The sequence below is a fragment of the Carlito syrichta genome, unplaced genomic scaffold, assembly GCF_000164805.1.
Source record: "Carlito syrichta isolate Samal-C Ts95f unplaced genomic scaffold, Tarsius_syrichta-2.0.1 Scaffold311602, whole genome shotgun sequence".
In the NCBI taxonomy this organism is placed as follows: Eukaryota; Metazoa; Chordata; class Mammalia; order Primates; family Tarsiidae; genus Carlito; species Carlito syrichta.
In genome coordinates this window covers 296,442-312,829 of record NW_007255698.1, presented here as the reverse complement: position 1 = coordinate 312,829, position 16,388 = coordinate 296,442, and the positions used below count along the sequence as shown (strand labels likewise).

The 16,388-nt window shown below is 42.9% G+C and overlaps 1 protein-coding gene across 1 annotated transcript; it reads right to left on the bottom strand.

Moving 5' to 3' along the window:
- Positions 1–2,884: 2,884 nt before the first annotated feature.
- Positions 2,885–7,535, bottom strand: GNGT1 (G protein subunit gamma transducin 1). Its single transcript, XM_008068851.1, has 2 exons — positions 7,440–7,535; positions 2,885–3,013 (listed from the first exon to the last, which is right to left on the bottom strand). Exons 1-2 carry the CDS (start codon positions 7,533–7,535, stop codon positions 2,885–2,887), a joined length of 225 nt encoding a protein of 74 aa, XP_008067042.1.
- Positions 7,536–16,388: the final 8,853 nt, after the last annotated feature.

Sequence of the window (16,388 nt, the reverse complement as noted above, 5' to 3'; positions counted from 1 at the left end):
CTCATTCAAACTCTGCTGACAATCTGTAATTTTAAGCAACAGGAATTTTACCCTATTATTGATTTAATCATTAATTAAGCCAATAAGAATTCTAAATTATCCAATATAAACATTTCATAAGCACTGTTCTTGACTGCTTTTCAATGAATTAAACATTTATGAAGTCAGTGGCACTGTAGAGATAATTTGTTGGTTGGTATGAAAGTTTCAAAGATTAACAGAGCTTCTGACTTGGGATATTTACAATATAGCATTAAAATTAAGACAAGCATGCACATAATAAGAGAAAGTAAAGTAATGTTAAATGATGTAAGAGGTGTACAAAATACTCTTGAGGTAGAATGAAGGGCAGGTGGCTACAGATGAGAAGCAGGATTTCAGAAGGGCTGAAAGGGGTGGAATGGAGGGATGTGGCAGACATGGGATCAGGACGGCCAGATTCCAGAAGGTGCAAAAGTGTGGACTTCAGGATGTGACATCGTAGAGGACACTTATTAGGCTTCTTTCTGGATAACCATCCCTGATCTAAGGGGTTATAAGTATTCAGAGAAGCATCCACCCTAGTGACCCATTTTATACATTAGAAAGACAGGTTCGCTGGGCTCGGTGGCTCAGCCTGTAATCCCGTGCCTTTGGGAGGCTGAGGTGAGTGGATTGCCTGAGCCCATGGGTTCGAGACCCGCCTCATCTCTACAATAAATCAAAAAATCAGCCGGGGGTGGTAGCACATGCCTGTAATTCCATCTACTCAGAAGGCTGAGACGGATGGATCGCCAGGGCCCAGCAGGCGAGGCTGCGACCGAGTGATACTCCAACTCGAAAAAAAAAAAGAAAGACAGGTTCAAAGAGTTGTAGTTACTTGTCCCACATTCTCAACCAGAGCATGGAAGAGCTCCAGAGTCCTGTCTGGCTCCAAAGTCCTTCTGCAGACTTAAAATGAAAGCTAGAGATGTTGGTCAGAATCATTCATAGTTTCCATGTCACGGAATATCATGGCAAAGACTCTGTGTTTATTTATTTTTAAACAGAGAAAAATATGATATATGAAACCTTTCACTAAATAAACACTAACTTATAGATGAAAAACTTCTAGAGACAGACCACAGTTAAAGACATAATGAAATGTGGTTAGCCGGATGGTGGTGGTATTTGAAGGAAACAGAGTGGGAAAGGGAAGCAGAAAGTGTTGAGTTGGGGATGAGAGGACTTTGGTAATTTTAGATAAGAGGAAAGATTCTTTTGGGGAGAGGTAGATCGAGATCCAGCAATGCATCCTGGAAGTCCTTGATACTCAAAGCACATTTGATAAAAGTGTCCGATGGGCTGTGTTGTTACTATTTAGCCAGAGACCCAGAGTCTCCACCTGGCATTTGCCAGCCTGCTTCCCTGCACCTTTATTTTCTCCATATTAGAATGAAGAGGCTGGATGAGAGTCAACAGCTAGTTGTGGACCGTTGACTGTGGTCAGACGGGGAGAGCACTGTGCCAGGAGCCAAATTTGGTAAACCTTCATACTCTGCCAGACAAACTGTGGATGATTTCTATCTTGTTTTTGAAAAGGGGGACAATCAATTAGCATTTATGCATATTCTGATCATTGGGGTCTGCAAAACAGTACTGTTAGTATGAGATAACGGCAAGAAAATACTGATGGCAAAAGTAATTTCGGATTTGGGAGTGATTCCACTTGCCACTTGCTAAGGAGGCAGAGGTAAGTAGTCTTAGTCACTAACACAAAGATAGTGAAATCTGACTTATGCAGACTCAATGAGATGCTGAGAGGAAGACGACTTGTTGTGTGGTGCAGGGGACAGAGCGATTTTCTATCACTCTCCCTCAGACTGCTATAGGGCAGACCATGCTGGAGAAAGCCTTCACTGGGATGGGAGGAAACGGTCTGTGTCCTAAAGGGGAGGGTATGTCTAGATCCTTCCTCAGTAGCAGTTTTAGTTAGCACTGAATCTTACCCAGTGCTGGGCGACATGCTAAGTGTGATAGTTGCATTAGTATACTATTTAACTTCCATTTTTCTTAAAACTAGGGGGTACTACCATTATTACTCTCCTCCTACACTGGAAGAAAAAGATTTAGAAAGGATTAAGTAACTTATCCAAAGTCAGTTAGGCAAGAGAGTGTTGGAGCCAGGACTCTGTGGCTCCCAAGTCAGTGTTCATCAATTTAATTCCAGTGCTGGCTAAATTCACTGTGCTCTGTGACCACAGCCTGAACTCTTAATCCAGTGAGCATTGTGGGAAGAAGTCACAAGATAGTTGATATGTGTACCAGAAGAATAGGCTTCCTAATTCTGTAAGCAGAGGAAGAGTTGGGAGAGAAAATACAAGTCTAACCATAAAATTAAGTGTTGAAAAAAAAGTGAAAAAAAAACCCCAAAATAAAACATTAACTATTTGCTGGCAACTCAGAATACTATAAAATCATTCATAAACATAGAAATTATTTTTAAAGACATTTCCATTTATATTTATTGACAATTATGTATTAAACCCTGTGCTAGGCCATTGTTTTTATGAAGCACTGGCCAGACCGTGTGACTCTTAGAGCAATGGCCACCATGTTTTCCTAAGCTTTGGCCCCCTCCCCTACCTTAGGGAGGTGAATTTTGTCTCTTTTTCTCTCTCAGGCTCTCTCTTTCTCTAATTTACTGTTGAAATAAACTGTGTTTTCCAAACTAAAAAAGAAAAACACCCCGCGCTAAATGCTTTAAGAGAAACATGAACTTGTGTGTTACCACATCCCAATTTTTATTAAAAGTTTATATTTACCAATTTAAAAAATCCAATACATGCTGATAGTACTATCATATATGAGAAAAATCCATGTCCTGCCATTAAAATTTGGGCCGTCCCAAGACTCCCCTCTCCTCTTATGAGATCACGCAGCCACCCTTGAGCTCCTTGAAGGGGTTTTTGTCCTCCGGGATCCCCTTCACCAGCGGGTCCTCCCCAGAGCGCTCCTCCACGTAGTCACGCACTTCCTCGCAGCACTTGGACACCTGGGGCGGGGGGAAGAGAAAGCGTTCAGTGGGTTTTGAAAAGGACACTGCAGATTCTGAGGATGTGTAGAACAGAGCATCGTGGTGTGTCTAGTCAATGTGGCTCTCTCTGCTTCCTGCCAATGTGCAGGAGCTCTGCAGGAGAAAGAAGAGCTGACCCTGCCCCAGCCTCCCAGCTCACTGCAGGCAAAGGACAGACAGCTGGCCACACTCCGGTGGAGCTTCCTAGCAGACACCGCCTCCAGCCTCCTCAAAGGAGGCAAGACCCAGGGGTCAGAACACAGCTGGGGACTCAAGGCCAGAATGGGAACACCGATTGAATCTCTTTCCTCATTCCAAAAATGTGCCTTGTCAAGTGAAAAGGGAATGAATAATTATTAGATTCCAGGCTTATCACCACGCCTGGGTTCTCAGAGGTTCACATGAGCGAGTTCACACTAAACTAACCCACAGTGGTTGATCTTGGCAGGGCACCAACCAGGCTGCCATAGGTCGGGGACCTGGGCTGATGCATCCAGTGCACCTAGAGCATGGCCTGCGTTGCCGCACTCAGTCAGTGCCTATTTGCTGAGCAGAATCATTCATGTTGCCTGTGAGCTGGCTCCTCGCTCGTCTACACCATCATAGTCATGTGGTCATGAAAGATCGGGTTTTGGTGTTTCAAAGGACTCAGTCAGCACCTGTGAGGGCACCACACAACGCTCCTTCTAGAGAGAGGCAGTGCTCTCTGCATATGCAAAATAAATATGTGTTTGTGTGTGCACACATTCAACACACACATGGGGTCAAGCTTTCCATGATCTTTGAGCTTCAAGTTGTTTTGTTTCTGAGTAGTATAGCTCTCATGGCAGCAGTGCAGAACTATTTTTTGTAATCCATAAATTGTTTAACTAATTTGTCGGGTTTTTTTCCCTAAATGAAATATTTATGCTATTTTTATATGCAAATTTCAAGCAACTTTAGACATAAGACTTAACATTATTTTACAACTACTCAAGCTCATGAACAACATATTAGAACAGATTATTTTCCGTGTGAGCAAAGACGCGTTAGTCAGGCGCCTCCTCCGTGGGATGATCCTTGTAGATTTACAAACACTCTTGAAACATGAAGTCATTTAGATCTACTTTTCCCTTCCTCCATGGTCCCATGCCTTCCCCCAAAGGCCAACACTTTTGCCCATCCCCCCAGATGACAAGAACAGAAGTGTCAACCACTGTCCTTCACTCAGGGCTCGTGAGGGCTTGGTTTAGTAGTATTTGGCTAGGACTGAGGCTCTGAGGAGCAGGCTGTTGCCTGCAATGACATGTGTGTGCTCCACATTAGCTCAGTGGGGCTTATTATAAAAATGTGTGGTTAAACACAGGGTTGCCCGCCACGGTAGAAGGAGCATGGACACTGGAGTCAGGCCCCTCCGGGTGGACCTTAGGCTCTGCTCACGTACTAGCCCTGTGGCCTTAGTTAAGGGAGCTCCTCCAAGGTCAGAGGCCCTGTCTACAAAAAGGAGAAGCTTCCCTGGTTGCCTTAAATGCCTAACAAGTGCCTGGTACAAATCACATCAACCACATGGTGACTGTTTTTAGCTATTACCACAAAGATGCCATTAGTCATTGTCCAATACAGTGACTTTCAGTCCTTCCAATCTGTCGGCTCCAGAAACTCAATGCAAAGAATTATCTTGCTCTGATGATCCTAGTGCCTTAACAAAATCGACTGAGGCATGATATAAATGGGCCTGGTTCATAAATACAAAGAATGACTTTAAGAATAATGTAATGGTAGAAAGCACCCGGTGTAACTGGGCATGGCTTTCAGAGCTTTGCACACATAGTCCCCTGGTCTTCCCAATGCCCTCTGAATTAGATGCTGCCATTATCCTCATGCTGAGAAAACAGCGGCACTGGAAAGACAGTGAACTTGAGTGAGGGTTACACAGGCAAGGGTTGGGGTAGAGCCAGGATCTGAACCAGAAATATGGTCCCAGCATATGTCCACCAAACCATGCTGCATGCTACTGTGTCACCTGTGTAGAGGAAGAGATTCAGGACCTGGCAGTTCCATCACACACACACGTGTAGACACACACACACACACATTAACATTTATATCCCATTAAATTATATAATTCCTATCTATACTATGTATGTATATTAGACAAAATGCTTTTATCCCCTGAAAATTCATATGTTGAAATCCAGACCTCCAACACGGGGCCTTTGGGAAGTAAACAGGTCATAAGGACAAAGCCCTCACAAATAGGATCAGTGTCCTTATAAAAGAATCCCAGAGAGCTCAGAAAGCCCGGTTCACCAGGAGAAGAGACAGCAAAAAGCCGTTCATGAACAAGGGAGTAGGCCCTCACCAGACACCAGATCTGCTGGTGCCTTAATCTTGGATTATGCAACTTCCAGAACTGTGAGAGATGAATGTCTTTGGTTTATAAACCACACGGCATGTGGCATTCTGTCACAGCAGCCTCAACAGACTAAGGCAATATGTGTATAAGTGCGTATGTAAGCATATATAAACATGTGTGTGCATATAAGTATGTGCATATATAAGTATGTATGTCTGTGCATATAAGTGTGTGGGTGTATATAAATGCATGTTTGTAGCCGGGCTCGGTGGCTCAGCCCATAATCCCGCGCCTTTGGGAGGCTGAGGTGAGTGGATTGCCTGAGCCCGTGGGTTCAAGACCCGCCTGGGCAGCGAGACCTCATCTCTACAATAAATCAGAAAATCAGCCGGGCGTGGTAGCGCATGCCTGTAATTCCGGCTACTTGGAAGGCTGAGGCGGAAGGATCGCCGGAGCCCAGCAGGTCGAGGCTGTGGTGGCCGGAAGCGGCCACTGCACTCCAGTCTGGGCGACAGAGTGAGACTCTAACTCAAAAAATAAATAAATAAATGCATGTTTGTATCTGTAAATCTGAAGCTTCTGCAGCCAGCATTGAATTCATATTCACTGAACTCATTGAATTCTCCTGAGAGCAAGGAGACATTGAACGATGGGGAAAAGGAACCCCAACGTTGATGGCTGTTTACGTACATGACGTTTACCCCAAATAAACATTCCAAGGCAAACTTAGCGCAAGTGAATAACAGACATGGAGACAACCAGATTGCCTGCAAACAATTCTGAGGGTATAAATAGTTAATCAGTTCATGGATATTTCAAGTTAAGAAGGAAAAATAAGTCTTTGCATCCCCAAATATATTTTATTTACCCTGAATTATAAAGATAAGGACTTTAACTTATTTGGGATGTGTTCCAAGTTTTGTGCCAATTAATGATTTAGTTTTATCTTTACAATTTTATCTGAATGGAAGGGCAACAGGAAATGAAGCCAAAAACCTCAATTTTGATTGGGAGTAGGAGTTTCGAGCAAAGTATGAAGATGATATGAACTCCTCTTACTCAGTCTTGATAAAATGAGATGTTTTGGAAATACAAGCTGTGCTGCCATCCTTTTGTGGAGGAGTTTTGTTCCAATGACTTTTCTAAATTGGGGAAATCTGAAATATGTGTCTCCATCCTCCAAGATCCAGTCACTGTGGTTTGGTGGAGACTTTTATTTCTTTGCCATTTCTACTCCCCTGAATGACAGCGAACTCTTGGTAACCCTTTCCAAGATTTGCCAGATGTTTTTAGGAGGGACCAGTGAGTTCTGTGCTTGAACTCATCTTTATTTGCAAAAGAAGAAGAGAATGTCCTCATTTATTACTGACCATGACTGCTGGAGAGGAGGGACGGAGCCAAAAGTACTGTGGAAGTGGCAAAATGTTGCATTATCAAGAGATGCTCATCAGTTCAGAAGGGGAAGCATGGATGCCTGGGTGCATGGCTTCATTGTATGTCTCAGCTAAAGTATGGTCTTTGTCTCACATTCTTTTTGGTCTTCTCCTTTCTTCCTTCTCTCTTTCTCCCTTTCTCCCTTTTCTCTTTCTTTTACCCTTCCTTCTCTCCTTCCTTCCTTCCTTTCATCCTTCCTAATTCCTTCCTTCTGCCCTCCCTCCCTCCTGTTTCTTCCTTCCTAATTCCTTTTTCCTGCCCTCCCTTCCTTCTCTCCCTCCCTCCCTCCCTTCCTTCCTCCTTCCTTCCTTCCTTCTTTCCTTCCTTCCATCCATCTTTCTTTCCTCCCTTCCTCTTTCTTAACTCTTTAAAAATGTAAACACATTTTTAGCTTAGTGGTCATACAAAGTTAGGCTAAGTGTTAAGCTTTACTAAGGAAAATAGTCAGCAAACCCCCTTGATTTAGAGTCTGAATCAAGAGATAATTGTGATTATTAATATTCTTAATCTTTAATGATTTTCTACATGAACAATGTGTTCTTAACTCCATCTAGCCTTTCTCATCCATGTTTTCTGACCTGGAACTTCCACAGTATCTCAAGCTTAGAATAAAACTCAAAAGAAAGTGCCACTCACCAGCATTCTTTCCAGCGTCACCTCTTTCTTGAGCTGGTCAACTTGCATCTTCAGCTTGTCCTTCTCCGTCAGGTCCTCAATGTTGATCACAGGCATCTTTCACCTGCTAAAGAGGTAGAAGTTTAGCACACATCCCTGCGTGGCTGGACTTACTTCAAGTCCATCTCCCAGCACTGCCCTCAGCACTACTGACTTACGAAGTAAATTGTCTCTGGTTTTGTTTTAACTTCCCCACAATTACCAGTTTCTCGTGAGCTTTCTCTCTTAATGACTCTAACATGTCACACTAGCTTTGGGATTTTAAAGCCTCTGCATAATCTTCACTAATATGATTAAATCAAGTATTTGACCCTGAACACCTGTCAGTAGGTTTGTGGGGAGGGGTGAGTTTCGACAGTATGTGTTGTAAAATGCAGAAAGCTCCGCCTTTCCCCTGGTCTTTTGTGCAGTGTAAAATGTGGGGTTTCCTCCCCTCATCTTCAGTTCCAAAGTCTGCCACCATATGATGTATGCCATTTAGCTCTGTTTAAGGTCATTTGGAGGACTGGCCCTTTAATGCCCTAAATTGCTAGAGCATTTAATCTGGTATTAAAGGGGAACCATTAAAAAGTATCATTATAAGTTCATTATAAATAATGGATTGAAATGTGAACCATAAGATGGAAATATAGTAAACAGTCTTCTCAATCAGAAATAAACTAGTATATTACTTAGAAGTGTTTTTCCAAACAACATCTGGAATTTGTATGTACCTGCCACAGTGAATCTGATAATGATGAGTGAATGTTGCAGGTTGAAAGGGACATGGAGTCTGATTTGCAACGAGCATCACCCCAGAAGGAGAGACTCTGCCTTCCATGCCCTCAGCAACCCTCTTCTCCCAGTTAGATCAGTGGGTACTGGGAGAGACAACTCGACAGTGGTGGTGCTCCTACGAAATCACTAGAAAATATTCCACAGGAACCAAGTGGTGTCAGGTTTACAGTCTCTCCCTTGACAGGTCCCTCTTTTCCTCCTTTGTCTCTCCAGTCCAGTTTTTACAATAGAGTATTTTTATAAAAGCAGACATCTTCAGATCACATGCTGTTTCTGAGACAGAATACAATAGCGCATCTATGTGAAGATACTCTGCCCATAACATATCAGCAGTTACCTGATTTCCTTACCTAAATGGTGTTTTCCTTTCTAGCACCTTTGAGGAAATAATATTTCCCTTCCCAGTCTTAGAATATCCTGTTCTTCTCTGGAGAAGGCGGGGTTTAAGACAGCTTTAGGGATAAATGCCTGCCCAGGACAGCACCACACTCAGCGATTCTTATGCTCTTCATTTTTGCTATTCTGGTCTTCATTTTAAGAAACAATGTGACAATAAAATTTATTTTTTCCTGCCTAATACAGTAAATCCCCTACAGACCAACCTCCCAGCTGTGAACTGTCTTTTGTTTATTTGTTGTTTTTTTTGGGGGGGGGAAGCAGGATTTATTGAGAGGACAGAGAAGCTCCCAGAGTGTGAAAGGACCCAAGGGGGTTACCCAAGTTGTGAATTTTCAAATATGCGAATGTGCATTTGCATTATTTGGGGAGGAGCAGGAACAAAATGTAGACTGGTACATGAAGTTTGCTACCATGTCATCTATGATGAGGAAGAAAGATGTCATTGATAAAACCACTGTTTTATCAAGAAGGTAGATAGAATTGAATCCAACAAGGAACGAGCACCTGTGCCATCAACATCAGGCATGAGTGACATGGCAGCTGGCCCTCCGTCTGCCTATGATCCTTCAGCTCTGCCATCTCCCACCTCCTCTCCCTCCTCCAGTCAGCAGCTTTTCTTGCCTGTTCACTCGATGCCATCTTGGAAGGGGACTTGTTCATATGTAGGGGATTTAATGTAATTGCTTGGATTGAAATTCCGTTCTCAATTCCTTCAGACAATATATAAAACTCCCTGAGTATTGTTTACCTGTTGACATTGTTCCTTGTATAACTTTTCTTCATTTTGGAAAACTTCTCTTTCTGCTAGATAATGGCTCTGACACTTCAGTGTGTGCAAGAATCACTTCAGGTAACATGTGGAAACATGGAACTTCAGTTATTTTGATTTGGTAGGTCTGAGGTAAGGTTTAGAGTTTTATTTTCTCTGTTCCAGGAAGTCCTACCATATTCTTGCTGACTCAATAGCCATTCATTGGTACTTGCTAGCTGTGTGGCCTCTACCAAGTTACTTAACATGTCTGTGCTTCAGTTTACTGGGAAATGGGAGCAATGATATTCCCCACCCTCTAGATTTGTTGAGAGAATTAAACGGGGCTGACATAGGTGAGAACTGTATAACCATGCATAGCTCAGCGCAGACACTGGGAACACACTGGCTCTGTGTCTCTAGACTTCTTGAATGTGCTTCCTTACACAGCACTTGCTGACAGGTGAGATCACTTCAAGGATGTCACATGGCCACGACTTACCTCCTTTAATTTCCTGCAGAGCAGATGCACAGCAGATGCTTCTGTTGACCTTTTGCAGGGTGGGATACCCATTCTCCAGCAGCCACAGGTGTTGACGGTCAAGGACAAACATCATGCACAGCTTGGCCCTTGGCTGATGGGAGCTACTTCTCCTGGTGCTTCCTGGGAGGCAATTCTCCCATCTGGCCCCTGAAGTTGGCTTGTAGCAAAAGACTGACAGACATGGAATCCTGACAACCTAGCCTCCTGACCTCTAGGCTGAAAAACTTTGTCAAACTTGAGAACCTTCTAGAGCTCCTCATGGATTTAAAATGATACTGGACTTCTGAAATCACTTTTGACTAATTCCTGTGCCATTCTCTTTCCTCATCCCTTCAGAAGGTTCTCCTGAGTGCTCACCCTTGGTAATTCACTTAGACAAGAATCTCTGTCTTAGGCTCTGCTTCTAGGAAACACAACCTAGGACACAGCGGATTATGCAGGCCTTTGCAAGAGACCATTGCTTGCATAACTTTTACTTCCTCATTACTGCCTATTGTTCTGTATATTGTTTGGTGCATATGACATGAATATTTACCCAGGCATAGAAAAACTGCAAATCACCTAACTTCATTTCATTAATAAGTAGTTTCTCAACTTTAATATGCTGTGATTCGCCATGTTCAATATTATTTAAATGAAAAGCACTTTATTTAGAGAAAATTTATTCCTTTTTTTTTTTTGAGTTGGAGTCTCACTCGGTCACCCCGACTGGAGCGCAGTGGCCGCTCCCGGTCACCGCAGCCTTGCCTGCTGGGCTCTGGGCGATCCTTCCACCTCAGCCTTCCGAGTAGCCCGAATTACAGGCATGCGCTACCACGCCCGGCTGATTTTTTAATTTACTGTAGAGATGAGGTCTCACTGCCCAGGCAGGTCTCGAACCCGTGAGCTCAGGCAACCCACTCACCTCAGCCTCCCAAAGGCGCCGGATTACAGGCTGAGCCACTGAGCCTGGCTTGAGAAAATTTATTCTTAAAGGATTCAAGAAACCTTGCCAAATTTAACACCACAGGTGCATGAAAAAAAAATTGAAGGATAGGGATCCAAATGTCACTTCCCTCAAGGACTCAAAAAAGGACAGTGTACATTGTCTGCATGGAGCTTCCAAATGTTCAGAGTTATATTGGAGCCAAGGGTTCAAAAAAATTCTGTGTATGTAAGACTCATGAAAAATGGCAGCAGAGTGAAGCTTTTGACACAGGCATGTGTGTTCTGGTCTGGGTGTACTCTGCTGGTATGTTTCTCTCTGCTACTCTTCTTCAAAGTAGTGTAAAGGACTAGAGTTGTTATTTCTTCTTTTTTTTTTTGAGTTGGAGTCTCACTCTGTCGCCCAGACTGGAGTGCAGTGGCCGCTCCCGGACACCGCAGCCTCGACCTGCTGGGCTCCGGCGATCCTTCCGCCTCAGCCTTCCAAGGAGCCGGAATTACAGGCATGCGCTACCACGCCCGGCTGATTTTTTTATTTACTGTAGAGATGAGGTCTCACTGCCCAGGCGGATCTCGAACCCGCAGGCTCAGGCAATCCACTCACCTCAGTCTCCCAAAGGCGCAGGATTACAGGCTGAGCCACCGAGCCCGGCCTCTTCTTTTTTTTTTAATTTTTTTTTTTTTTAAGTTGGACTCTCACTCCGTCACCCAGACTGGAGTACAGTGGCTGCTTCCGGTCACTACAGCCTCGACTTACTGGGCTCCGGCGATCCTTCTACCTCAGCCTTCCAAGTAGCTGGAACTACAGGCAAGCGCTACCACGCCCGGCTAATTTTTGATTTTTTGTAGAGATGAGGTCTCACCAAGTTGCCTGGGCGGGTCTCGAACCCATGGGCTCATGCAATCCACTCACCTCAGCCTCCCAAAGCACGGGATTACAGGCTGAGCCATCAAGCCTGGCTGAGTTGTTATTTCAGACCCAGAATCACATAGAGGGTTCAGAGTTGATGATAATGGCATGAAGTCTTTCCCCTGCCCCTTGTGTTCTAAGCTTTCAGGTTGAACCACCTCTCTTCAAAAAGTCCTAAGAGGGGTGATAAGATTACTGACCCTATCACCAGCCATCCCCACCCACAGTGAGGGGAGGCTGAAGACCCACAGTCAAGCAAACAGCGGAATGGTCCCAGGTAAGAAAGAAGCATTTGCCCTTTGCTCTTTCTTTCCAGCCCTGCCATCAGAGGATCCAAGGTCCAAAACAGCAAAGACGAGAGGAGGAAGGGAAATACCTTAGAGCCATGTCCCAGCCACAGAGCCATGTTTCTCTGGGGTGGGGTGGGGTGAGGGTGGGGAAGGCGATACTGCCCCCTGGGGGAACTTTTGAAAACATGTCAGGTTGTTTATTCCACTTTTCCAGGGTTTCTGTGGGTATAGAAGAGGGATATTAGACACCTTGAACTGCCCAGAGCCCCACTGCAGAAGAGAAATGTGCCACATTCAGCACGACTGCCATGTATTGTATAAGACATTCACGCAGGTTAAAACCATATTTATGGTTATTTGAATCTTTGACCCTCCATTTTACATAGAAACATAACATGTTTTTCATGACTGTTATATACACTGAATTTTACAATAATGCATATATTTTATAAGTAAAGGGAAGATTATTCACCAATAACTTTTTTTTATTTTCAGAAAATCATGTTCCTCACTGCATCTGTGAGCATGTATCTGTGTCAGTCTGTATCCTCAGCTATGTCCCTGGTGATTCTCCATGTAAAAAAATCTGACCTGTGATGTGTTGTCATGACAAAGATTTTCGTCTTAAAACCTGTCTTTATAATTAGCTGCTTTTTTGTATTCTATACAGAGAATTGATGAGCCATTCTGAAATATTTCTTGTACAAATGGGCCTTGGGGTTCAATGGCACTCATGGTCACAGAGCCCAGGAAGGTGGAGGGGGGGACATCACCTATTTTCTTGGTCCTAAATTCCAGGATGAGTTTTTATGAGCCAAATATGGATAATGTTGATGACAGCAGCTAAAATAACTGTTGAGGGAATAGCTACTCATTGGGATATGGGAGTTAAACACAACATAGGCAAGTTCTGTAAAAACAAGAAACATTTTTTAGTGCTTATGCCTCAATACATTGAGAATTCTCAAAAAAAAAAGAGTGCATTGTCAAAGTGCAGAAGAGAAAGGCAGATATGCTTAGCGATGCCAGCAAGTCCTGGAGGCTACAAAGAGAGGGACCAGAACTTCCATGACACACCACATTTCCTAGTCCAGTAAATGCTTTGGGAGGATAGAGCTTGACAGAGCAGCTTCAGAGTCTTATGCTGTCTTTCAGTTTCCATTATGTTTCTCACTAATTTATTTTAGAATGAAAATGAGCTAATGAAAAGTTCAGCCTGTTTTCTGTTTGTTTTTACACATTATACATAAGTGTGTTTGAAGTAGGAATACTTAATAAATAAAATAATTTGAGAAGGGCCAGACTAGAGAGAAATTATTCAAATTACTTTTAAAAGTCCTTTTATATGGAGAAGTAATTACAGATTCTTTGAAATAGAAATGTTTTCAGCACACTTGAAATATTATTTGATTTATAAGTGTGTAGTTTAACACATTTTTCTGCAATAAACTTACTATATAATGCATGATACACTTGTAAACACATGGCTATAAAATTAATTATTCTGAACGTTTCTTTTTCATTCTTTCATTTTTCTTGGGACTATAAAAGGATAATAGCTAACGTTTTGTTCATTCATTCACCAAATATTTACTGAAGGCCTATTGTATGCCAAACTAGATGCTTAAGGGAAGAGCAGAGAAAAAAATAGATTAAAAAAATTTGAGTTCAAAAAATTTATATTCTAGTAATGGAGACAAATACAAGAAACTAAAATAAAATATACTATATTTTGGTTGATATAAGTGCTAGGGAGGAAAAAAAAGGAGGAAAGAAATAAGAAAAGAAAGTGTCACAAATCTTTCAATTGTAGTGAGGGTGGCCAGAGAAGCTCTCTCTGTGGTGATGCTACTTGAGTGAAGACCCAAGGGGGAAACAAGAGCCTGAGTTGGGCAGAAGCCTACAGGAAGGTCATTCTGGGGAACCCAAGTGCTGGGGGAGTGGACCTGCCTGAAGACCAGGAGCCCATTGAATGTGGGGGAAGAGTAGGGCATGAAATCTGTGATCCTGTAAGTGTTACCAGGCCAATGTGAGAACTCTCATACCCAGTGACTCAGGGAACACTGGAAGTTCATGAGCACTAGAGTGACAGCTCCTGTCTTATGTTTTAGCAGGGTTACTCTGGCAGCTTTTTGGAGCCTAGACCGTAGGGGCATGAATGGAAGCGGGAAAGAGGCAATTGTTATCAAGGTGAGATTTGATGGTGGCTCAATCCCAGTGACAGGTGTGGAAATAGGGACAGGAGGCGAGATGCTCAATATCTTTCTAAAGTAGAGACAACAGGATGGGCTGATAGATCAGATGTAGAATGCAAAAGGAAGAAAAAAAATCAAAATGACCCCGATGTGTTTGGCCTGAGAAACTGGAAAAAGCGATTTGCTGTTACCTGAGCTCAGAAAAACCGTGCGGGACTACACTCAGAGTGAGATGTCTGTTGGTTACTCATCTGAACAGGCATTCTGGAGTCTGGTGAGATGCTAGCATTTAGTGGAGAACCCTCAGAGCAGAGGAAAACATCCAGTGTACATAAGAAAGAGAAGAGAACAAGATACCAGCCCAGGGGTCTCGAAAGTGAGGGAGACCAGATGAAATCAGCAAAGGGGAGTGGACGGCTATCCTGGGGACTAAGTGAGACGCTGTTAGCTTGCAGTGTTTTGGCATTTCTCATGCTCTAAACATCGACAAGTACTTGTGTGTGATGCCTTTAGTTGCATGTATCAATTTTTTTCCTTTTCTCTACTTAGGCTGATAAAATGATAGCAGGTAACATTTATATATTTGTCAAGTATATACCGTGTAATGACTGTTAGCCAGCCACTCTTGATTGTTTGACATTGAAACAGAAACCAAAACAGCTTCCTTATCTCTTATTATGTCGATAACATCACGGGGTAGATCTTTCTTTTCAGTTTAATTTTTTTGGTGAGATAAAAGGTAGTTTTTATTTGTTTTTGGTTTTTTCCCCAACTAATCAGGTTGTCACAGATGTTATCAGATCTGACTTTTGAAAGCCAAAAGTCAAATCAGTTGCTATTTTATTACAAGAATGTCATTCTATCTCAACATGTTAGCTTATTTTTAAAGTACAGGTGACATATAGGCATCCAAATGTATTTTGTGACAACTCTCTGTCTTTCCCTGCACAACTCTGTTTTTCTGTGTACTTGAAAAGAAGGGATCGGGTAATAGCAAGAGATTTGTTTATTCACAGGCATTCACTACCCAACTTTCCAGGTCTTATTCTTCTGAACGTTTTATGCTCTCACAGAACTTTCATAACTGTGAAAGTTCTGTACAGCAACACTAACAAACAGTCGTTTCAAATGGTAAGTGCTGTAAAGAGATTCTGTGCTGCCGTCATGTGATAAGGAGACACAGACGGATAAAGAAGACAAGCCTGTGGGATCAAGATCAGTTGCTGGGAGGAGATGGAAGAGAAGATCTGGGAGTGGACATTTCATGTGGGAGGGGCTGGACGGAAGAAACAGCTTACAGCCAGGCCTCATGATGGGAACAAGCCCGTGGTGCTGGGCAAACAGAAGACACAGAGCAGCCAGAGTGTAACAAGGTCCAGAGAGAGTAGTGGGGGAGGCTGGGAAGGGAGCCAGGGATTGGACTCCACAGAGCCCTCTAACCCCAGGGAGGATTAAAGTGAGAAGCTAAGGGAGGGTTTTAACTCTATTTCGAAAGAGTGGGGTGTCATGACAGGATCTGGTACACAGAAAATACTCTGACTTTTGTGCGGGTCTGAAGGAAAACAGAACTTTACCAGCAGAAGTGAGGGCCAGTTGGAGGCCCAAACTTCACCTGCATGCAGCTTACTTGTATAGTTAAAATCCTTACTTATACCCCACATCTCTACAATATAATTTTTTTTTTTTTTAAAGAAGAAAACTGGAAAAAAAGAGTGCAGACATGGATCTTGGGTAAAAACCTAGTGTAGTGGTCCCTTAAGAAAGGGCAGATGGGAACTACATTGATTGTGTGGCTATAAGGAAATATGAGCAGATGAAAAGTGTGATTTGGAGGTGAAATGGACAGGACCATTGATGGGTTGGATGGTGAAGTGACAGGCCGGGTCAAGGACACTCCAGAGTTTTTACCTTGAGGATCTAAGTGGCAGAGAAAGGAGGAAGATTGAGGATATCTCATCAAGCCTTCATTGTAGGACACACAGTGTTTGAGATGTCTATTAAACCTCTGAGAGGAGATGCTGAGTAGATATAAGGCTTTGAGATTCAGAGGAGAGAGAGTAAGACTATACATAAATATATGCATACATATATGCATGTTTCTTGACTTTTATATGCATATTTAT

Bases quoted from the DNA above. Each gene is read 5' to 3' on its own strand.
- GNGT1 (XM_008068851.1), bottom strand. From the start codon at position 7,535: ATGCCTGTGATCAACATTGAGGACCTGACGGAGAAGGACAAGCTGAAG. The intron at 3,014-7,439 runs GTGAGTGGCACT...CCCCCGCCCCAG, and splicing joins TGACGCTGGAAAGAATGCTG to GTGTCCAAGTGCTGCGAGGA.